We start from the raw sequence: 25,184 nt of genomic DNA, 5'->3' as shown, positions 1-25,184 counted from the left end.
GTTTAGTCTTTGTATCTCAAGTGGCTACCTTTTAAACTTGTGTGTTATATGTGTTTGGCTTATATCTTATTGGCTGCAGACATGATTGTGACACTAAAGGACTCGTAACATTTACATTGTATGACCTGCCTGTTAAGGGTATGTTTGTTTATATATCACTTCAATATATGAACAATTTTTTACATTTTCGCTCAAAGATTTTTCTCTGGAAAAAAGAGAAGATTTTGCTTGTGGCTTCAAATCTTACAAACAAATGAAGTGAATGTGGTCTGTTCGTAAATAAACAAACAGAACCTACATAAATTCAATAGTCAACAGGCTTTTGTTAGACTGATAGGAAAAATAATCCTCTGAATATTCATATTGCATAGTACCTACACTAATAAATCAAATGTTGAGCACATTTGCTATCAAAACTTAACAAAATTATTAAAATTGTTTTATGTAGTAGTTTGATTTAAAATTTTATCAATAATTAATTTACTTTTTCGTCAACTTTTTAACTATTTTTATAATCTAAATTTAGGTAGACAAACCCACTGATCCAATACGATCCGGTTTTTCAATCGGATATCCGTCTTTATTTTTAAAAAAATTTGTGGTTCGTATCCGACCACTATCCGATCCGAAAACACCAGATCGGATCGGCCAGCTGGATACCCGCCGATCCAATTTTTTTTTTCATATTTCTAGTTTTTTGTTTGATAATTAATTATTTAATAATATTTTTGTTTGGATAATTAGATAATTATTTTAATTGACTAATGTTTATTGAAAATTACCAAAAATAAATAATAAAAATAGACTAATTATTGTTTAGGCCTTAGTTTTTGTAACTTTTATAAATATGTTATTTTATTTTAAAATTTTAAAACTTACCGGATCGGTTTCGGGTATTCAGATTTTTTTTTCTTGATTCGTATCTGATCCGATCCCGAAATCCGATAAAAATATCAGATCGGATCGATAACTGAATCCGATCCATCAAATTCGATTTTTTTCGGATCGGATCGGCCGTTTCAATTGATCGAATTTTTTGACTGCTATTTAGGTGTATATTTCTATCCAATACAAATAAGATCACCCTCACTTTTTATTTTAATAATTTTAAAAATTAATTGTATTTATGATGGTGATCATGATAAATCAGTAGTTTCTAATCAATTTTCATGATAATCCTAAAGACAGTTTGATAGTTGACAATTGAATAATATAAACCTAACGAGAATTTGATATTTGGCAGTTGAACAATATCAATTCAATAATAACAATGATGATGAAATCGTATATTTGACTTTTGATAAATGAGATATAATTCTTCTTAGACTACCCACAGCAGGGTGTTAAATTTTTTCATTTAACACCCTGCCACGTCAGCTTAACACCTCTTTTAACACCCACTTTTTAACATGTCATACAGCAGCGTGTTATTCAAAGTATCAAAATTACTTTTTCACTTTCTCTCACTTCCACATCATTTAAACATATACATAATTTTATTTTTTTTAACCACAAACAATATTATTCATCACTTGATAAATCAAACATACAAATATTATTTAAAACGAAGAAGAAAACAAACACTCTAAACAAGGATGAAAGAGTTTGAAGATTTTAAAAGAAAGGTGATACAAACAAGGATGATAATATGGTAGAAAATTTCTGAAATTTTTTGGTGTCCAAATGACACAAACCAAGTCTCTATTTATAGATCGTGAAAAATAAAAAATATTGATATAATTTTTTTTTTTTTTTATTAATCAATCATTATTAAAATGTATTTTTAAAATAAGAAAAGTAAAATCAAAAGCCTGCCACATGGCAGGATCTCATTGGCCAAACAAAATTTGACACCCGTGTCAAATTTTGACACCCAAAATTTGACACCCAAAATTGCCCCCCTGCTGCCTCCCACCCTCCTCTTTTGACACCCAAATAACCCCTCAAATACTCCCCTGCTGCGGCTGGTCTTATTATATAGATCTCAATACAATTTTTTTACATCCAGGATTTGTCAGGTCATAGAAGTACTTAACATTGTGCCACCACTTTAACCTCTAGAAATTATATTTAAACACAATGTAATAATAATATTTTAGTGGTAAAATATTCAACCAATCACGATAAAAATGACAGCAGAAATTTTCAATAACTTGATATATCCTATGAATATAATAAAGAATTTAGTCTTAGTGGCAAAATAATTTGCATCAACCCCCAATAAATCCCCACTACAAACCCCATGATTCAACACTACCCATATAATATATACTCTATTTCTTGACTGCATTTAAGTCTCCATTTCCTTTCTTTCTTTATAAACTTAGATTTCATTCAATTATAAATCTCTTTCCAGAGATAATATTTCATTAAAAAAAAATATGATTTAAATTTTTTACTTTGTGTTATATTTAAACAACAATAAACAAATAATAAAGACTTGAATATGTTAAAGACAAAGTATTAAACGCTCAAACACAATCGCCATGGACAGATCCGAGATTTGAAGTTTATTCAATCGCAATAAATAATATTTTTTCTCATTAATAAGAGAAAATTATAATAAAATTAATTATAAATTAATAATTTATACATATAAAAAGACAAATTAAACATCATTAAATAAACGCAAATTACACTACATGAGTATGAAAGATTAAATTACACTACACGAGCATGAAAAATTAATCAAAACAAATATTATTAAGAAAATAAATTAAACATTATTGAATAAACGCAAATTATATCATACCAACAAAATAAAATATTAATAAAAAAAAATAATCAAACTAATAAAAAAATTTATATAAAATACACCTATACTAATAATTAGAGCAATATATTTTAGTTAAAAAAATTGAGTTTTGAAATAGTGTAAACACAAATTTAGATTTGGAAAGAAAGAGAACCAAAAAAAACTCATTTTAGGATCTAGTTGTAGGTTGGAGTGAAAACTCATTTTAGAGATGAGTTTGAGTGTGAATTGGAAATAATCTTAAAACAAAATTAAAACATATTATTTTGTTATAACTAATTTTTATTTTTAATTTGATTTTATCTTAAAATTCAGGATATAAAATTTATCTGAACTTACTTGAAATACTTATATAAATTAGGGAAAACTTTTTTTTTTCTTTTCTCTATATTGAATTTTGTGGCACTATAAATATTGAAAAATTCACATAATCATGTTTATCAATTTCTTCTATTGCTTATCTCTGGTAACCACTCAATCTTCAAAGAAATTTAACAAATTTGTTAATCTTCCCATTACATAAATTTGAGATGTTTTGGGCATTCATTTTGGAGTTCCATATTAGGTTCATTGAAGCTTATCAATCATTCACACTTCCAAATTTACATCTCTATTCAATATTCATGAATAATTAAATAAAAGTAACAAAGAAAAGTATATCAAGGTGGACCCACTTAAATACATTCAACCAAAACTGGGATTTTGTTACAAATACATTGATCAATATTCACACCAAATTTATCAAATTCTTTTAATCAAACACATTTGTAAAGTCCAATTCATTTTTACACATGAAATGTTTTGTTTTCAAATAAGTTAAAATGTATATTAGCTTATAAGAAGAAGGAAAATAGCTAAATACATGTTTCACCCTTTTTTTTACCTTAGATTTAGAAGATAAGACACATTAGCACTTTAACATTCCTGGTGGATAACTTTCGATTTCCATGTGTCAAAAACCTTAAAATTCCAAACTATTTCTTTAACACAATGGTTCTTCAAAAACAACACAATTTTGGTTATTGGGTTTATTGATGATTTGAACATCATCTATTAAATTAGACCAAGAATCCAAAACAAACATAAAAAACCTCAAGCACAATCACTCCTAGAAAATACATGATTACCGATAAATGTCACCGAGAGCGATTGAATGTTCTCGGAAATATTTATTTCACTAAGAGCAACCCTCTTCCCTCGCTGATATTTATTAAAGTCACCGAGAGCAACATTTCTCCCTCATTGATAGTTTTTATTACCGAAAGACATTGGCTTCTACTTTCGGTGAAATTCATTTATTTTGCCCTAAGCGAACGCTTCCTTTCTTCTTTCTCTCTTCCACCGCGGCTCCCTTTCTAATTCTTTTCTACTGTTGGATTAAATTTGATTTTGTTGTTTCTGAATTTAAGGATTAGAAACTCTATTTGATTTTGTTGCTGTTGGATTTAGGAATTAGAAACTATATTTGATTATTTTGCTGCTGAATTTAGATATTAGAAACTCCCTTTGCATATAGTTCTTGATCAAGTATTATTTACTTATGTACTTATGTTTCACTCTTAGAAGAGCTAACATATCTTTTGAAGTTTAACACTCTAACAACAATCAGTCTTAAACAAAAGGAAACAAATGTGAAAGAGCCTGAAGCAATAAAATTTAGATTTGAATATTGAGTATGGTAATAAAATCAACACTAGCAAGCCACCATTCTCGAATTGTTCTGCTTGAGCATCCATCAATTCATCAAATTTCTCTGTCTTACCAAGTATTATTTCAATATGGAATATGATCATTAACAACTTTCATAATCTAGATATAGGGATTTGAAACAACCTGCAGCAAATATTACAGTCTCTGTATTTACTTATCTCTGTTTTGTTTTGTTAAGATCTTAAATGATTTGAGATGTTAATATCTATATTTTAGAGTAGGAAACTTTCCAGATTTTCAGATGGTAATAAATCTGATATGATGTTGTTTATAACAATCTTATAAACTGTAATACTTATAAATTAATGTTGTTAATATGAACAAGTTACTAAATTAGATCTTATTTATGGAATCCCTTTGCACCAACATTGCATTTTAATTACCGATATTTCGAGACAAAAGGTATATATGAATTGAAACAAACAAACATATTCGCGAGATCTGGAATTTAATTGTTGATATCAAATATTATGCAGATGCTGCAGCAGGAGAACCTAAAGAATGGTGGTGGTACAGATTTAACTCCATATTTATTCAAAGAGGATGTGAAACACTTCCATTCGGTAATATCCATTTAACATCATCATCATCATTGGAGTTTGACATAACTATAAGTAGTAGTAGTTATTTCATGTTGGCAGGTTGAGAAAAGTGCTTGTGACAAATTTGATCCAAGTTTTTATCCTTAATTCAAGAAATGGTGTGACGGATATTTCTATATAAATGTAAAACCCAACTTGAAAACTGTTATCTAAGTTTGATTTACAAATGTATTTGGATCTGAGTTTCATGGTGTGTATGTGAAATAGCATCGCAGGGAGGGAAGAAAGGTGGGTGTAATATTCTTCGATGATCTTAGTAATATCTATGATTAGGAAATGCTTCTATCATTTTAGGTTAGATCAAAGTCTAACTTGACATGTTTTGTAATCAAAGTATTGAATTTTGGATGAAGAATGTGTGAATTATGTGGTGGGTGCATACATACCTATAATAGAGAAGAGGAAAGACTTGACATTTACAGATGAACACAAGGCATGGTAGTAGTGAAGAAGGGGTCGTTGTGTCGAGTTCAATTTAGTATTTTTTTTACTCTTTAAAAAACACGATTTTGCTTTATTGCTACTGTTGTTGCTTATTTGGAATGGGGGTTTGATTGTTATAAGGTTTATGGTCGAGATGCGACGTTTGATCTGAAGGAAGGAGGTAGGATTGAGACTATTATTGTTTCTCTTCCACTTACTGTGAGATGGGAGTACGATCATGTAATGTAAGTTTCTATTGTTTTTACAAGATGGGTCATAATTTCTATTACTAGTAAAAAATAAGAAGCATCAGCAGATACTATTATCCCATTTGCTGTTTTGGTTTTTAATTTAGATAATTTAACATTTCACCGAGAGCAGAACTAAAGCTCTCGGTAATTATTAAATATTTTCGCCAATAGCCTTTCACTAATTTCGGTGATAATTTATCGAGAGCTACAAATGCTCTCGCAGATACTTTTTTTCCACCGACAACTGTATTACCGAGAACATTTATTGCCTCAGTGAACACTATCACCGAAGATATTTTCTCTTTCTCCGAGGTTTTTTTCTCTCCTTAAAAATAATTTTTTTTTCTAATGAATGACAATGGTATTCATGGAACCTTATTAACAATTTCAAACTAATAAACCACAATCCATCACCATAATAGTTTGTTCTTTTTTGGAGAATTTCAAACCATTTGTACAGAAACCGGTTGGCTATTAAGAAAATGAGCTAATGACTAAGGTTCTCAAAGTACAAACAGAAAAGTATGGCAAATAAGTAAATAATATGGTAGGATCATGTTTAGATTTCTACAAGTTTAAACCAAACACATTATTAGGCTTCCTTAATCATGAAAAGCAAAATGATTAAACTTAGAAGAGAAAACATCTTTGTTGGGTTGTCACCATAGTGTGCTACAGCAAAAGACACTGCCTCCCTGCTAAGTCATGATGCTATATATTGGTTAATAATAGGATTGGTAACATTATCTTGAAATAAGATCACATAGTTTAGCTCCTCAACTAACTTTTACAAAAATAAATCCATGTTTTTGTTAAATTTCTCACCACATCCAGATGAGATCACATTTGTATTTTGAACTTAGGTATACATGATATAAAGATTATGGATCCAAAAATGTATATGGATGAGATTACGTTTGAAAACTAAACTTAGTCAGATATTAAACATAAATAATAAGTCTCCAAATGTCCCACTACTAGTAAAATTAGGGTTATTAGCAAAGCAATTTGGCGACGACAAAGTTACGTTGTGGTTGATAATTATTATTAGCGACGGTGACCAAAGAAATGTAGTTAATAAAAATATTAGAGATAACAAAGTTACTCTGTCACTGATAATAATAATTATCAGCGATAGTTTTCGTATTCAATGTCGTCGCTAAAATTCAGGTTTTCTTGCCCATTCCCTGCCATTTTTAAAAAGAATATTAATCACGATGATAGCATAATGTCGTGGGTGATAATATGGATTATCAGTCACGACAATATGTTATCATCGTCCCTAATAGTCTTTAGAATATCAGTCACGACGATAGCATAATGTCGTGGTTGATAATCTATAATAGCAGCCTCGGCACCAACAAATGTCGTGACTGATATTATAAAAACTATCAGTCACAACATTATTCTATCGCCGTCGCTGATAATCTGTAATATCAACGAAGGTACTGAAAAATATCGCCGCTGACATTCTTCATAAAATAAGTTTCATGGCATGTTAAATAGCACGCTCCTCTCTCGCTTCTCCTTTAGGTATTTAAGATTTTATGTAGTGGAAAAGTGAAACTACTGATTTCCTTTCAACCAATATCTAATCAGACTCTTCTCAATGATCATCAATCTCTAAACTCAAGTGGAAGATAAGAAGAAGCCAAGGCCTATAGACAACAACAACAACACGTTGAGTACAATTGTGATTGCAATAGAAAATCACAATTATACTCAACTGTCGTTGTTATCTATTGGTCAGAAGGAAATTGAAGATTAAGATTTCAAGAAGAACTTAATTGTCTATTGGTTAGAAGCACATTAGTTGAAGAAGAAGACAATGAGAAACCAAGTCTTGCAGTCACTTCAATGTCTTGGTTTATTGACTTCAAGTCATCCATCAACGTGGTTTATTTAATTACTTGATTATTATCGACATATAAAATTATTTCCTTCACTACTTAGATCACCACCATTTTTTGACCATTCTTCTTCACTACATGCCGGAACTGAAAGAGTTTATAATGGCTCTTCATAAGTCATCACATTCGTGTTCGTGTCTATAAGAAATTTATCAAATGACATCAAATTATGTGCGAAATCAGATTTAGCAGATGCGCGAGAATCTGTACAAAAGGGACATGCAAGCATCTAAGTGGGGTTTAATGATTTGGAATAATGTTCCATTATGGTATTATTTTATGAATGTTCAGAGATAAAACTCATATGTCACCCCTTCTTCCTCAACAGAAAGGATATTCATTAGAAGACTTTGATTGATGTAGAACCCACTACACAAACCCAGTCAGAAACTACAAGACTTAACAATTGTCTGCTTCTGAACTTCTAGCTAACTCTCTGTTGAACAGAACAACTTCTGTTCAATTTACAACACTGAGATTTCACACAGAAATAAAAGTGACTGAATTACAGAATAATCACACAAACATACAGTGAGTAATTCGTGCTTGAACTTGATAAAGATTGTATAATTGGATGGAAAGAACAAATGTATGAGCAAGTGAAAGTCACTCTATGTTTCGTTTGTTGTTTTTGGGATTCTATTTATACTTAAAGTACATCAATGGTCGAATCTTCTATTAGGACACGTGGCATGTGTCCATTGGACGGTCGCCAATAGTACAAAGGTACATTAGACTAAGCATTGGGATCGTGGCCATACCTGACAGGTAGTGCGCCGAATATTCTTTGATATTGTCTTGTATTAGAGATATAGAACGTTGGAAAATTGAATGATAAACGCATACGTGGAAGTCTTTTATTTGTTGGGATCAGCTGGTTTGTCAAACTGTTGAAAATGGTAACTGTAAATGAGCTGAGTACGTAGTTAGATGGATACTTCTTTAGACGGCTGCTAAAGCAAGACATCAGACGTTCTTCTTTAGACCGGTCTAAGAAGGAGTTATACGACGTCTAACTACGCTTCTTCATTAGACCTTAGATGACGTCTAACTGCGCTTATTCATTAAACCGCGTCTAAGAAACTTAGAAGGCGTCTAATTGCGCTTCCTCTTCAGACCGCGTCTAAGAGGCTTTAGACGACGTCTAACTGCGCTTCCTCTTTAGACCGCTTCTAAGAGGTTTTAGACGACGTCTAACTGCGCTTCTTCTTAGACCACGTATGAAGGAGTTAACCGACGTATACTCGTGTACTCCTTAGACCACGTTTAAAGGAGTTAGACGACGTCTACTCGCGTACTCCTTAGACCACGTCTAACGGAGTTAGACGACGTATGAATAGACAACCTTCTTTAGATCTGTACCTACAAAAAGGCAAATAATCCAACTTAGTTTATTCAAACATATCATCAAAATTATGTAGTGTATATTCTTTTACGCTAATTAATTATTTCTTTCTTAATTAATTTTCTCTTTTCTATGCTTAATTTAACCTAACACTCTCTCTTCGCTCTCGCTCGCTTCTCATCTCCGGTCGATCCACCGTACAATCACCAATCAGTTCAGTCACCATTCAGTCATCGATCATTCGTCGATTAGTCGCCACTCCGTCTCATCATTTCGCCGGTTGCTTCTCCTCTCTTCTCTGATCAGTCGTCGCTCCTCTCTTCTCCGCTCCAGGTAATTACAGTCTTTCAATGGTATTTGGTTTAATATTTAGTGTATTTAGTATGTTAGGATATTTTTTAGTATGTTAGGATATTAAGTTTGATTTAGAATGATAGATGATCGAAAATTTAGGTTATTTGATAGATTGTTTGATCTATTTCCAAATAATGTTTGTTGTTAGTATATTGATTAGGTTATTTGATAGATTGATGTTAGTCTCCGATAGGTTTGCTGATAGGTTATTAAAAAAATTAGGTTAGTATGTTGATTAGTTGCTTATTTATTGATATTAATTAAACTAAGTAGATGTTAATTCTTTGTATGCTGATAAAAAAAATTTAGAACTATAAATTATGTTTTTTTTTTGGGGAAAAACGACTTAGCGTCATTTCATTAAAAATTCCCAAAAACGGGAAAAAAAAACCACGAGTTTAAGAGATCATTCTAGACAGGCCTAGAATGATTTTGAAGTCGTAACATTCTGAATAAAAGCTAAAAAGCTAAAAACGTAAATGAATTATTTGTTTACAATGCTTTCAATTCTAGTGAGTTTAAAAAACGGTAAATTCCAGTTCCTGCAGATATTCCAATTCTGCTCCGTGCTTGAAATTCTTCTCCACGTTCCCGCGAGGGCGCTGCAATCCGATACAATATCTTTCCATAACTTGTCAATGCTCCTACGAGTTCTGTCATATACCCTTGCATTCCGTTCTTGCCAAATGTTATACACCACTGCTCCAAAGCCACACTTGAACACTGCTCCAGTGCTGCTTCTTTGATTTTATTCCATTCGCTCGGGAAACTGGTCAGCTCCAGGCTTTTATAGAATCTGTCCCAAAGCTCCGAAGCAATACAGCAGCTCCCGAATAGGTGATCTATGGTTTCTTCATTTCCTATGCATAGAAGACAGCTCGCGTCCGGGATGCTCATATACTTACTGATACGATCACGAGTGCTGAGTCTTTCCTAGAAGGCGAGCCATAGAATGAACTGGTGTCGAGGGATAATCTTCGTTGACCATACAAGAGGAGCCCATTCTACTTTCTGCGCTTTTTCCCGGATTACCTCCCATATTTTCTTTAATACCAGCTTCCCATTGTCCTCAGCTTTCCATTCATGAATTTCCGGTCTGTCGTGTAGTTGTATGTTACTTATATGATCAAGTATCCTCTTTCCTTCTGGAATTCTTCTCAAGAGCAAGTTCTAATTCCCGTCTTTGATGTCTCTGATTTTCGCTTTTGCGCAGTCCCTTCTGATACGAGTATTTTGAAACTTCTCTTTGTCGATGATAGGCTGGTTTTCAAACCAAGGGTCATGCCAGAATAGAGTGCCTTTTCCGTCCCCTAGTCGAATGTCATAAAGATCTGCAATATCGCTTCTTAGTTTAAGAATCTTTTTTAGAGACCAACTCATACCTTCGTGAATTTTGCAGGTCCAGATTCTGGTTTCGTGTTTCATAAACCTCGTATGCATCCATTTGATCCATAGTGACTCCTGATTGCGTTCCAAAGCCCACAAATGCTTGAAGGTTAGAGCCTTGTTCCACTCGATATAGTTCTTCAAGTCGATGCCTCCCTCGTCCTTCGGTTTGCAGAGAGCGGTCCATTTGATTTTCTTTCCTCCTCTCCCACTACTACCCCAGATAAAGTTTCTCATCAGCGTGTCGAGTTCCTTCATTACCTTCTTCGGAATGACCATTTGCTGCGCCCAATAGCCAACTATGCCCATAACCACGGTTTTGATAAGTTCGATCCTCCCTACATAAGAAAGTTTTTTTGCTGCCCAGCCAGATATTGTGTTTTTTACCTTTTCAATCAGCGGCTTGCAGTGTGAGATCTCGATCTGCTTCGCAGTTAACGGAATTCCTAAGTACCTTATGGGAAAACTGCCTTCCTTGATGCCCATGATGTTGAAGATGTCCTGTTTTGTTTCGTCCTTCACGCCTCCATAAAATGCCACACTTTTGCTTTCATTAATAGTTAAACCTGTTACCTTAGAAAAGAACGTTAGTGCAACCCTAATAATTTTAATGGAATCAACGTCTGCGTGCGCTAGAATGAACAAATCGTCAGCAAAACATAAATGTGTTACCTCATCTACCTCACAGAATGGGTGAAATATGTATGGACGATTCTTTCGGAACATCGCGAAGATGCTCTCAAAGATCGCCATGATAGCTACGAAAAGGTAAGAAGAGAGGGGGTCCCCTTGCCTTACCCCGTTTTCACCCTTGAAATAGCCTCCGTGGACTCCATTGACGCTAACAACAAAGCAGGATGATGAAACGCATTGCATAATCCAATCGATAAAAATCATAGGAAAAGCAGAAACAACCAGAAAGTCTCGAATGGCTTCCCATCTAACAGAGTCGAAAGCTTTCTTGATATCTATTTTGAAAGCCACTCTCGGGGATATTTTCTTTTTCCCATAGCCTTTTAATAGGCTCTGCATGAGAAGAATATTATGAGAGATTGTCCTACCGGGGATGAATGTAGATTGATTAAGATTTATTATTTTTCCTATTACATTTTTAAAACGTTTAGAAATGATTTTTGAAATTATTTTATAAATCACATTGCAACAGGAAATTGGTCTGAAATTTTGTACTTTCTCAGGTACCGCAGTTTTGGGGATCAAGGTTAGGACCGCTGTATTCTATTGCTTTAACATCTTCCTATTTTTGAAAAACTCCAGAACCCCATCAGTAACATCTTTACCCACAACCGACCAATTATCTTTAAAGAACTGTGCATTAAACCCATCAGGACCCGGACTTTTATTCCCATCAATACTAAACAGAGCTTCTTTAACCTAAACCTTCGTGACCACCCTTATCAACTCGCGACTATATTCTGCAGAGATTTTCCTATCAATAATTTGATACAAGGTATTCAGGTGACTTTGATGCTGCTTTTTTGTACCCATAAGTTGTTTATAGAAATCAATAGCCAGATCTTGGACACCCTTTTGACCCTGAACATATTCACCATCATCATTCTTCAGCCTGTACACATTATTTCTCATGTTTCTAGCCTTGCATTTTCTGTAGAAGAAAGCTGTGTTTTTGTCACCCAACGAAAACCAGCTCTGTCTTGATTTCTGTCTAACGAAATTCTCTTCAAGCAGACTCAGTTTCCTGAAGTTTTCAAGCGCATATCTTTCTGTTTCATTGAGTTGTTCATCACTATCATCCCTTAATAACTTTTTCTGAACCTCTTCCAATTCTTCTCAAGCAGCTAGAACTCTATTGGAGATATTGTTGAACTTCTTCTTGTCAAAGCTTTGGAGATGATTCTTCAAGAGCTTAAGCTTCTCAGAAACCCTATACATGTTGGAATCTCTGACATCTGTTGACCATACGCTTTCGAGAATACTCTTGAATTTATCATTATCCATCCAGAAATTGAAAAATTTAAAGGGCCTTTTGAACATTTCTTCCTTTTCCCAGAACAATTTAATCGGGCAGTGATCAGATATACCCGGATTCAAAACATGAAGTTGACTTATCGGAAATTGGTTAATCCAGCTCTCATTTACCAGACATCTGTCAATTCTACTTTTTCTAATTTGCTCATTCCCTCTCGTAGAAGACCAAGTGAAGAAGTTCCCAGAATTGGTAGGCTCAATACAACCCATATCTCTGATGCAGTCATTAAAGTCAATCATATCCCGAGTAATTTCAGATTCTGGGTTACGATCAGATTCGTTTCTGGTTACGTTGTAATCACCGAGGACAGCCCAAGATTTATCAATACCGATCCAGTTTCTAAGACAATTCTAGAGGAGTCTTCTGTCAGTGCTTGAGTTGCTACCATAGACAATAGAAAGATTAAACACGATTCTTGTGATTCTGTCTTTGACCTCCACCAGGATTGCTTGATCATTCGAAAAGAGAGTCATCACCTCAACAACTTTGTTATCCCAAATAACCCAAATTCTGCCTGTTTTGTCATTTGAGTTGTGAATGATTTTCCAGCTACTATCAATACACAGTTTGCTAACCTTCTCAACGTTCCGACTTTTGACTTTTGTCTCAAAAATACTCATAATAGTGATCTTCTGATTCTCAATGATCCTCCTAATTTCTTTACATTTTAGAGGTTCATTGAGTCCCCTTATGTTCCATGTCACTATATTCATGAATGAATATAAGTGTTGGGTTCCTGACTTTCCAGACTGTCCTAGACCTCTTCATTAGAGAAATCATAAGCATCACTTGCCTCACTATCCTCAATGGCTACAGTTTGATTACATGGAATACTATTGCCATTGAGTGAGAGTTGCCTCATGTAGATCTCATCTTCTCCCGTGATAGATTTAGTAGCTTCTGGATCCAATATCTTTCTGCTTTGTCTTCGATTTTCATCTTGTTCTGCTTTAGTAGGTCTTTTCTGACTTTGAACCTCTTCACTACTGGATTCATGTTTGTTATCGGTTTTAATTCGCCCTACTTCAGAACTAAGGCTCACTGCCTTATTCAAGACCAAATTGTCTTCTTCTGCACTTGATCTTTTGATTTCACAAAACCCAAGATTTCCTAGTCCATTCTCAAGAGCTTCTTTATTACTTATTCCAAGATTCTCCTGTTCATCATCTCGAAAGGTGGCTCTGAGCCCAAGGATCAGGTCATTTCGAATTTTGATGACATTGTTAAATTATGTTTTGTAATTAGTTAAAATGGAAGTCCCCGATAAAAGTTGGATGACTCTATGCCGTTATAATCCAAATTATATTCAAGGGGTTGAAATGTTCATATACTTCGCAATTAGGTCTACTAACAGAAATTCGATTCCTTGTCTGTGTGTAAAGTGTGCAAATCGAACTATGAGAATAAAATAGAATAATGGTTAGAGATCATCTAATTACATTTGGAATCCATCAAAATTATAATTTTTGGTACTTTAATGGAGAAACGAGATCTTCGAATGAAAGGGATGATGAAGAAGATGTTAATGATGAATTAGATGACCTTAGAAATGAAAATTAGGGTGGTGTAGGAGAGAATACCGTTAATGATGAAATGAACGAAGAAATTGATCAAGATGGTCAATTTATGGAAGACCTTATCAATGATTTGTATCCAACCGCTGAAGTCTTAAATAATGAATACACTATTGACGATGCTAAGGAATTCTACCGTATGTTGGATGATTCGAAACTTTCCTTGTATGAAAGATCCCGAATTTCAAAAGCCTACACCTTACTTAAATTACTTCACATAAAAAAATGTTGGTCAATGAACCAACACGTCATTTTATTTGTTATTAAAATTGCTCAAAGAGGAAATATTACAAGTTAATTATGAGTTGCCAAGTTCATACTATGATTTTAAGTAATTTATTACAAACATCGGTTTAACATATGACAAAATTGATGCTTGTAAGAATGATTATTTGCTCTTCCGTAAAAAAGATAAAGATTTGGACAAGTATAAAGTTTGTGGTGTATCTAGCAACCAATCAAGTGGTACGCTTCAGAAAAAGATGAATGTGAAGTTAATTCCAAATAAAATTTTACAATATTTCCCATTTGCACCGAGGTTGCAAAGGTTGTACATGTGCTCCACAACCGCTCCTCATATGACTTTGCATAAAGATAATATTAATATTGATGATGAAGTCTTAAAGTATCCAGCTAATTCAATGACATTGGCGTCCTTAGATGAAAAGTTTAAATATTTCTCCTCTGAGCCTCGGAATGTAATACTTTCTATCGCAAGTGACGGGTTCTAACCTTTTGCAAATGGAAAGACTTCTGATATCATTTGACCTATTATTATTATCCTTTATAACGTCTCTTCTACAATTTATATGGATAAAAATAACTTCATTCTTTCCATGTTAATCCCCGGGCCAAAAAGTCTCGGGGATTCGATTAACGTGTTTCTCCGACCATTGATTGACGAGTTAAAAAAGTTGTGGCATACCGGTGTGATGACTTATGCCACAAGCCGTAAAGAATATTTCAATGTGTAGGAAACTATGTTATGGATAATTAATGATTTTCCGACATATGCAAATTTATCTAGATGAAATACGAAGGGAAAATTTGCATGTCCATGTTGTTATAAGAATACAACTTCGTTGAGATTGGTACACTACCAAAAAGAGTGTTGCACAAGTCATCGACAATTTTTTTTACCTACTCATCATTGACGCATGGAAAGAGATTCTTTTGATGGTAATACAAAGTTTAGACCGACACCTGATCTTTTGTTTGGAACCGAATTATTAATGTAGACAAAAGATTTAAAAGGAATTTGTTTGACTACTTACCGTCCTAAAAGGAGAAAATTTTCTCATGAATCTTAGGGTGATAATTGAAATAAACTCAACATATATTTCGAACTACCATACTGAAAAATGTTATTATTAAGGCATAATTTGGATGTGATGCATATTGAAAAAAAACATTTATAATAGCGTGTTGGGCACTATAATGGATTTTAAAGAAAAAACGAAGGATGTACTTAGAGCTCGTAAGAATTTGGAATTATTGAACATAAGACATTCATTGCATCTCATTGATTTTGATGGTGTTCTTTAATGTTCGGCAGCCCCATACACAATTTCCTCAGATAAGAAGAAACAATTATGTATGTTTCTTAAAGATGTAAAAATTCCAAAAGGAATCTGCTCCAATATTTGAGGGCGTTTAAATATAATTGATAAGAAAATTTACGGATTGAAGAGTCACAATTGTCATATTCCATTACAATAGTTGATTCCACTTGCCACACGTTCTTTACTTACGGAAGATGTGTACGATGCTCTAGTGCACTTGTCTAGGTTTTTCCGATTGTTATGTCAAAAATCCTTAAATCGAGATGAATTGGAAGAGTTGTAGGATGACATTGTTTTGATCCTTTGTAAATTGAAAAAGATATTTCCACCTTCATTCTTTAATATAATGGTACATTTTCCTGTACACTTGGCCTTTGAGGCTTTGCTAGGGGGGCATGTCCAGTATCGATGGATGTATCCAATTAAATAATATATGGGTACCTTAAAAAAGTACATTCAGAACAAAAACTTTCTTGAAGGGTCAATTAATGAGAGTTACCTTTTGCACAAAAGTATGACTTTATGTGCTCGATATTTAGAAGATCACGAGTCAATAGAGAAATTGATACAACCAACTTCAACACTTTCTATATCCTTGTCAATAGAAGATTTATCGATTGCAACAATTTACATATACAAACTGTGTGATTAGGAATGTGCTCACGTATTCATTTTGAAAAATTGTCTCGAAGTCGAACAGTATTACAAGTAAGTGTTCATAAGCTGATTAGTGACTAAGTATGAATTTTATAATTAGCTAATTACAGTTAAATTTCATTATGTATAGTAAATTCATGCAAGAGTTGACCGATACAGTGCGACTCAATCTTTCTAATATTAAACGCGATAAACTTTACATAAGATTTTTCAAAACGAAAGTGGGGTAATTGAATGATGAATCAGATCAAACTTTGAGTCTAAAGATTCTTGGGAGTTTCCCAACAATTTATGCCAAGAAGTATAAATCTTGTAAAATAAACGGGTACAAGTTCAGCACCGAGAAGCATGACAAGGGTTAACCACGCAAAATAGTGGTGTCTTAGTAATTGAAAACAATGAGTCCGAAACGATAAATTACTACAGAGTACTCACATATATCATAGAAGTTTAGTATTTTGGTGGTAATCGAGTAATTCTTTTCAAGTGTAGATGATTTGAGTATATTCTAAGGATTGTGGTGTAAAAGTAGATAAATATGGTTTTTTAAGTGTTAATGTGAACATGGCATTAATAACTCAGATTAATGATCTATTTGTAATGGAAAGTCAAGCACAACATGTTTTTTACGCTACGAATATGGCATCTAGACATGGATGGAAAATTATCATAAAGAAAAATCCATATTATTCGAACATATAGACATGTTTTATTTGTGTCAAATAGGATGACCTCTTTAAAATTTTAACTTTATTTTTATGGAGATATCATGGAACCTAAACAGGTTACAAAATGTGCTCTATCAAGACATTTAAACGAGCCCTGAGCTCGTACAGAAGACGTATAGTCCAATGATCCTATGAGATTTATTGGATCACTTTCGGACATTGAGGGACTGGATGATCCAGATTCCACCATTCTCGAGGTGTCTATCACCTCAGAGGAGGATTCCCCCATTCCCAAGACTACATGAAGTTAATTACAACTTATACGTGATATTTAAATGATTATATAAATTTTAAAAAAGATTGTTTCACTATTATTTTGTATGGTCTTCATCGAGAATCTAGAACTTGTGGATCCACCACTTGAAGGAGAACGATACACGTTTAGAAGTGGCAATGACAATGATGGGTTATCTTAGTCTCGCATTTACAAGTTTTTAGTTAGTGACTCGATATTTCAGGGGGTGGCTAATATTTTTCAAAAGGTACTTACGTAGAGTTTTTTAGATCATAGACCTATTATGCTAGAGCGTAGGGTTGGGGATAAGTCATGTCGCCCTTTTAGGTTCGAGAATAAGTGGATGATTATGAACGACTTTGTGACGCGTATGCAAGAATGGTGGGGGTCTGAAGTTCCTTCCGGTTCGGCATCATCAAAACTTTTTATGAATTTAAAGAAGTTACGTAGGGTATTAAAAAGTTGATATATAGGTGAACGTACAATATTTTGTGCAAAGATCGATGATTTATGTACTAAAATTAATGTTCTCGACGAGGTGAAAGAGATTCGTAACTTTTAGCGAAAGAGGTTAGCTCTCATATTTTACTAGTTAGTAATCTTCTTGAGCCATGTAAAGAAGAAGAGATCGATGCAATGGTATACTTGGCTGAGAGCTGGGAATAAAAATACAAAAAAAAATTAAGGGGTCTCAAAGGCGCAGGCTATGAACAATGCAATTAACTCAATTTTGGTGTAGGATGTTGCTCATGATTGTGAGCCTGCAATTTCAAATAGAATTGTGCAATTCTATAAAGATTTATTCAATGAAGCACATAGGGTTAAACCGAAGTTAGATGGTGTAAATTTTGCTACTATTAGTGTGGAGCAAAAGGATATATTAGAAGCTCGTTACATAGAAAGAGAAGTGGAGACAGCGATAATTAGGGATGTTCAATATTTGGTTTGAACCAAATATCCGACCGAATACGATTTTAATGAATTCAAATAAACCGAATTCAAATTTCTTTTTCGGTTTTAAATTGAATTCTAAACCGATTCGAATTTAAATACAGTTTTCAGTTTTATTTTCGAGTTTGGGTTTTAACTCGAAAACCAAACCGAAAATAAAATTCATTTTTTATTATTTATTTTAATTATATATTATATAATTTTTTTGCATATAATGAAATAATTATATATTAATTTGTCATGGGCCTCCTACGAGATCCCTAATATTTTTATCAAACCCAAGAAAATTCCTAATCTCTCACTCCATTTCCCCTCTCTTTAGTCATCAAGTCGTCCACTTGACCACCTCATCTCTAACTTTAAAAATCTCTATAACTTTTCACATATCTAGATATCTCACCGGTAATATCTTGATAGTCACTAACACTGTTTTTCTTCTTGCGTTCAATTGCTGAATAATGAAGATCGACAATAAGTTACTAAGAATAGTTTGGGTGATTTTTGCTTTTTTTTGGTATAGTTTTAGAATTTTAATAGATAAGATTTCTCTAATTCAAATTCAAATTTGATTTGAATTCGAATAATTCGAATTCAAAATTGATTTGGCAGTAAAATTAAAAAAAATGAATTCGATTAATTTGAATTCGAACCGAAAAATCAAATTCGAATTCGGTTCGGTTTTTGAATTGGCTAAAAATGAAAAAAAAATTGAAGAACCCGAATCAAAGAACTCGAATAACCCAAAAACTAAACCGATGAACACTCATAGTGGTAATGGGTTGTGGGAGTGATAAGTCCCTGAGAAGCGATGAATTTACTTTAACCTTCTTTAAAAAAATGTGATTTTTTCTCAAAAATGATATCATGGAAGTGATCGAGCATTTTTATAAATTCTTATCATTTGACAAATGTTGGAACTCTTCGTTAATCTGCCTAATTCTCAAAGCGCTCGTAACTATTGATGTGAAAAAATTTAGACCTATTAGTTTTGTTTCATCTTTTTACAAGATTGTGTCTAAATATTTGGAGAATAGAGTACGCGGAGTTCTTGATTCAGTGATCTCAACAAATCATATGACTTTTATTAAAGGTCGTAAAATTTTTAATGCATCCCTTGTTACAAATGAATGTATTGATTTAGAAAATTTTAGGGAAGATAAGTGTTGTTCGTGAAACTTGATATTAAAAAAGCCTATGACTGTGTTAATTGGGAATTTTTATTCGATGTAATGGGTAGAATATGTATGGAAGAGAAGTGGATATATTAGATCAAATTATGTGTATCGACAACTAAGTTCTCTTTAATTATGAATGGAAGCCATAAAGGGTTTTTCCAAAGCTCAAGGGAAATCAGGCAGGGTGATCCTCTTTCCCCATTCCTGTTTGTCATTGTCATGTAAACTTTTTTCAAGAATGTTTACTTTCGTCAAACATGCTAGTCTCATTAAAGGAGTTGATTGTGGGATTAGGAGGTCACCATTTGTCATTTCTCATTTGCTTTTTGTGGACGATACCTTATGCGTGATTTAAGCCACTCACAGAAATTTCAAGCATCTTTGTGATATTCTCTAGTTGTTTAGAGTCTGTTCTGGATTGCGGGTTAACCTTGGTAAGACTGAGATCTTTTTCTCAAACTCAATATCCAATAGAAGTAAGATGACATTCCGAACATATTGAGCTCCAAGGTGGGATCATTTTCGTCTACTTATCTTGGGATGCCTTTAGGTGTTAAAGCCCGTTTCAAAGCTTTTTGGGATCCGATCATTGCCAAAATGGAAAGAAAGTTACAAATCTAGAAGAGCAAGATGATTTCAAAAGGTGGGCGTTTGGTTCTTTTCAAAAGTGCTTTAGAATCTATGCCTAATTACATGATGTATTTATTTTTATACTTAAAAGTGTTGTTGTGAAGATGGAAAAAAATATTTGTAAGTTTCTTTAGAGATCATCTAAGTCATCCTTCCGTCATCTGGTAAGTTGGGATAAAGTGAAGAAATTTAAGGACCAATGGAGCTTGGGTATACGAGATTTGACATCATTTAACAAAGCTCTTTTATTGAAATGGTGTGCAAATATTACTTGGAGCTTACCTCGTTGTGGGCTACTATGATCAGATGCAAGTATGAGAATAATTGGTCTGGAAGGTTCACCAAACCTATTAACCGGTCAGTGTGATGCAGTATTTAGAGTGGCATCACATTAATGCGGAAGTCTTTTCGTGGACAATGCATATTTTTAGTTGGCGATGACTCTTCGATTAGTTTTTGGGGTGACGTATGATGTAGTGTCAAAAGTCTTTCCTCATTATACATGTCCTTTTCTTCGATTGTTATATGTAGAGATACTACAATTAAAGACATGTTTGACGTGAGTTCTATGGTTTTGTAATGAGAATTAGGTATAAGAAAAAACTAAATGATGAAGGGTTAGCTTTACATGATAGAGTGTTGAACTTGGTGGGTCTTATAGAGGTCAATCCTTCTTTGTGTGATATATTGCGTTGGCAAGATAATAATAATTTTAAGGTTAGTCATTGTTACTCTTTAATTATAATGAATGCTCCTTACGATCTCATATGGAAGAAGTTGTGGGACTTTAAGTTACCATCGAAGATCTCGTTCTTTGGATGGAGTGTCATGCATGGAGGGATTTTGACTAGTGATACATGCATGAAAAAATGGTATATTATGTCAAGTCGTTGTATAATGTGTCATAAAGAGGTGGAGTAGGCGCCTCACTTTCTCTTACACTATGATGAAGTGATTGCGATTTGAAGCTTATTATGAAACATGACTGGTATTCAGAGGCTTATGCCGGAATCCATTGTTAGTTGTTAAAAAGTGTGGATAGAGACGGAGAATTCGGTCGGTCTGAGTCGTTGGGCCCATATCCCGCTTATCTTCTAGTAGACCATTTGATTTGAAAGGAACTGTGGAATGTTTATTGATCGTTATCGACCAATGCGTTTAATTCATAATTCTATTATTATGACAATCGGGGAGTTTTCATTAGGTAAACTAGTTGAGGCAGTTGAGAAACTCATTGATCTTCTTGAAGATCTCCGTGCTCGTTCAAATTTGTTCTTTTTGTTTGATCATTGGTGAATTATTTTGTGTTGTGTTTTTTAAAATGTTTTTTTTTTTAGTTTTGATAATATTTTTGTCGTTAAGCTTAAACGACTCTTATTTATATCATTTTTTATGGACTTATTTAAAAAATGATTAAGGAGCATTATGCTTAACCAATTAGTATCGGTGATAGATAATGTTCAATGCTTTATAGTTAGAGTGGTGGAAAATAAAAGGTCATATTATTTGAAAATATATTAAAAGACAGTCCATTTAGGTCTAACCAATGCACCTAATTAATGTAATCATATGTATTCATGGGTTGTAAGAGTTTAAATCCAACAAAGACAAATTTTGTTTGTTATTACTACCAAACAATTGTGTTCCATTTAAAAAAAAATAATAATAACAATTATTCTTTTGTCAATTGTTAGTTTGATCAATTATATTTTTTCATACATTAACTTTTTGTTTTCTTACATTTATTTAAGTAATTTTGTAAAATAATTATTTAAAATATACAATCATTACATATATTTTATTTATAATGTAAATTTTTAAATAATTTAACTACCGAATTTCATTGAAAGAAGGGTTTTGACTACTTAATGAAATTCGTAATCAAAACTCTAAATTTGTTGAAATTTGATAATTAAATTAAGACATAAATTTATTTATTTATTTATAAATGTTACGTAAATAATAAGTTAACTGCGTTTATAATTGTTAAGATAAAATTTTGTTTATAACTTTAACAATAAAAGCACTATTTGACAAATCAAACTTTTATAAATTTGTAAAAATATATTTTGTTAAAATTTCTTCTCATTTTAATTTTTTTCTATCTATATAATTTGTTTATTATAAAATGATAAAATTGACAAATGATTGTCCAATTACTATAATGCCCCCACTTTTGATATTAGTTGGAAATTTATTATTATAATGGTCCACAACGGGGAATTTGAGGAAATGACCCTCAATAGGGGCCTAATTACATATGGTCGGGCCCATGATTTTAATAGCGCTGGTGATCCCTTTTTTTTCTGACGAAAATGTCCCTATTGCGTCACGCATCCTCAGGTTGCGTGACGCAATTTTTTATTTTTCAAAAAATTTTAATTATGAAATTTTTTGGACGAAAATGCCCCAGTTGCGTCACGCAACCGCGTCACGCAACCGCGAGACGAAAAAAAATTGAAAAAAAAAATCGGTTGCGCCACGCAACTGGAGTTGCGTTACGCAAGGGTATAATTGTCATTAAAAAAAAGGGTCACCAGCGCTATTAAAATTATGGGCCCGCACCATCTGTAATTAGGTCCCTCTTGAGGGTCATTTCCTCAAATTCCCCTCCACAACTGGTCGGCCAACAAATTAAATAGTTATTTAAATAAACCTTCATGGTTCGATCGGATTGTTATTATTTTTAAAATAATTATTCTATTAATTAAATAATGTTGATTAATTTGGGTGATTTTAAGAATTTTTTTAATTTATTTATAAAGATTTAAAGAAATTAATATATAATAATAAAATAATTTTTTAAAATAAAAAGTATAAAAAATTATAATGTTTTTTTTAGAAGAATAGATTCATATAAAATAAAAAATGAAATTGAGTAAGACATTGTATTCAAAGGATGGAGAGTTTGTAAATTATAGTATATAACATTAACATATTACAATGAATAAGCGCATTTAAGACCAAACACAATTTTGCATTCTTTACACTGAAAACCAACTTCAAATGCAAAACAATTTTCATGGCAACGATTACACACTAAGTCATTGGAAATTATAATGCAGGTTAGGGGATGTAGGTGATGCGGAGAATCATAGAGTCCCCCAAACTTAATAAGATTTGGAAATAAACCGAGCAACTCTCGCACACAATTAGCCCCAACACACTGGTCACATTCAAAACAATAGTAGAGCCATTTTTCTGGATTTACATTCCCCTCACAAAACTCACAATGATATTCTTCTGCACCTTGATTATCATTACTAGTGGAAAAATGAATTGAATGTGTCAATTTGAATCCATGTTTATCGTACCAATGTGTAATTTTTCGTGGCAATATCAAACATTTGGTGTCAATGCTAAAATGACAAGCATCACAACCAAATGAGAAGGAGGATGAACATGGTGAGATGGTAGAACTATAGTTGCAAGTCTTACAATTACACTCTTCTTTTAAATTGCTATTACGACATGAGATGCAACCTCCTGTCAATCTCCCATACTTGAGAAGGAGAGGGTGATCATGAGTCTCGTGATTGACGAATCTAGGAAGTGTAGCGCATCTAACGTCCAAGTAGTATCCTTCACATTCATTGCATTTGTAGGCAAACCCATTCCCTATCTGCCGACAACCTTTGCATCTAAAGAAGCCAAAGCATTCATCCATCTTTTCTTGTAGGATTAGTGTGTGTCCTGTGTGAGCATGGTGCTTTAACTCACGTGGCAATTTAGCACACCATTTGTGTAAAACGAAATTGCACGTCGACATGTTGCAACTATAAAAGGGTGCATCATTCAATAGAGGAAGCATGCATCCATTGCAGACTTCATAGTCACGTCTACTTGTATTAAAGCTTGTAAATTTCTTTAAATCAAACTCAAGGGTAAGTGGATGATCATGGCTGGGGTGATTTAGGATATCAAATTTCTTATCTTCCTCGTCCTTCCATCTACATATATTTTTGATAAATTGGGCTAGCATGTTCCGTACTACCTCACTAGAAGGCAATGGAAATTGAATCAATTTGTCATTTCTTTCATACTGTTTTATTGGATACCTACATAAGAAGATCATAAAACACAATTTAATCAAGTGTAGAAACTAACATTGTAAAAAGATAGTTGGATCAACTGTACCATTCTTTAGTTGAGCATTTTATGTGAATTGGGTAATTACATTTGAAACAACCATAGAAACTGAATTTGTGATTTATATTCTCCTCACAAACACCACATAGAGACTTTGGTGAATCCTCAAGATGGAATAATTTAAGCGGATGCACATGACTTCCATGACTAATTTTTTTAGGCAATGAGTAGCATTGTTCATGGATCCAGAACGAGCAAGTTTTGCATTGATAGGACATACCTAATTTTCCATGGTACTCACCACAATAACAACACAAAAATGATGCAGGATATAGCTGAGCAGTCAATTCGTGTCTGTGCAGAAACTCATTGCAAACAAGAAAGGACATGGATGCGCATCTTAGATCCACGTTAAACTTGCAAACTGCACAGTGATAACAAAATGGCGTCGCTGACCAGGAGTCATTTTTGCAAACATCACAACTGAAACCAAAGTCGGGATAAGGTGAGTGTGTGTAGAGGATTAAAGGATGTTGTGGGTGTTGTGGATAGTCTTTCATCTCTTTGGGTAAAGATGCACAAAATTCGTGAAGATTAAAACAACAATCTTCCATACAACAAATGAACCCACTTCTTCTAATTTCAAGGCCACAACCATGACAATAGAATACATCTTCCTCTTCAAATCCATTTCTAACATCTTCCTTGAACGTCAAAGAATGTTCATGCCCAAAATGCTTAATACCTTTCTTTCTTGCTTCTTCTTCTTTTATATGTAAATGAACATGAAAAGATCCGGAACTTGGGGGATAATCAACTTCATCTCCATCATTCAACAT

At 33.2% G+C, this 25,184-nt stretch overlaps 1 protein-coding gene and 1 pseudogene across 1 annotated transcript; one reads left to right on the top strand and one right to left on the bottom strand.

Moving 5' to 3' along the window:
- Positions 1 to 48: 48 nt before the first annotated feature.
- Positions 49 to 5,739, top strand: LOC124945970 (annotated as a pseudogene).
- A 1,259-nt stretch (positions 5,740 to 6,998) lies between these two features.
- On the bottom strand, positions 6,999 to 25,184 carry LOC124945960. Its single transcript, XM_047486506.1, has 3 exons — positions 24,802 to 25,184; positions 23,488 to 24,314; positions 6,999 to 7,114 (listed from the first exon to the last, which is right to left on the bottom strand). The coding sequence occupies exons 1-3, from the start codon at positions 25,182 to 25,184 to the stop codon at positions 6,999 to 7,001; spliced, it is 1,326 nt and encodes a 441-aa protein (XP_047342462.1).

The sequence above is a fragment of the Impatiens glandulifera genome, chromosome 1, assembly GCF_907164915.1.
Source record: "Impatiens glandulifera chromosome 1, dImpGla2.1, whole genome shotgun sequence".
In the NCBI taxonomy this organism is placed as follows: domain Eukaryota; kingdom Viridiplantae; phylum Streptophyta; class Magnoliopsida; order Ericales; family Balsaminaceae; genus Impatiens; species Impatiens glandulifera.
The sequence above is the reverse complement of the archived record's forward strand: the minus strand, read 5'-3'. Positions and strand labels throughout refer to the sequence as shown.

Coding starts and splice junctions, on each gene's coding strand:
- LOC124945960 (XM_047486506.1), bottom strand. CDS start 25,184: ATGTTGAATGATGGAGATGAAGTTGATTATCCCCCAAGTTCCGGATCT. Junction 24,315..24,801: donor GTTTGCAAAAATGACTCCTG/GTCAGCGACGCC, acceptor CTTCTTATGTAG/GTATCCAATAAAACAGTATG. Junction 7,115..23,487: donor AGGTGCAGAAGAATATCATT/GTGAGTTTTGTG, acceptor TTATAATATCAG/TCACGACATTTGTTGGTGCC.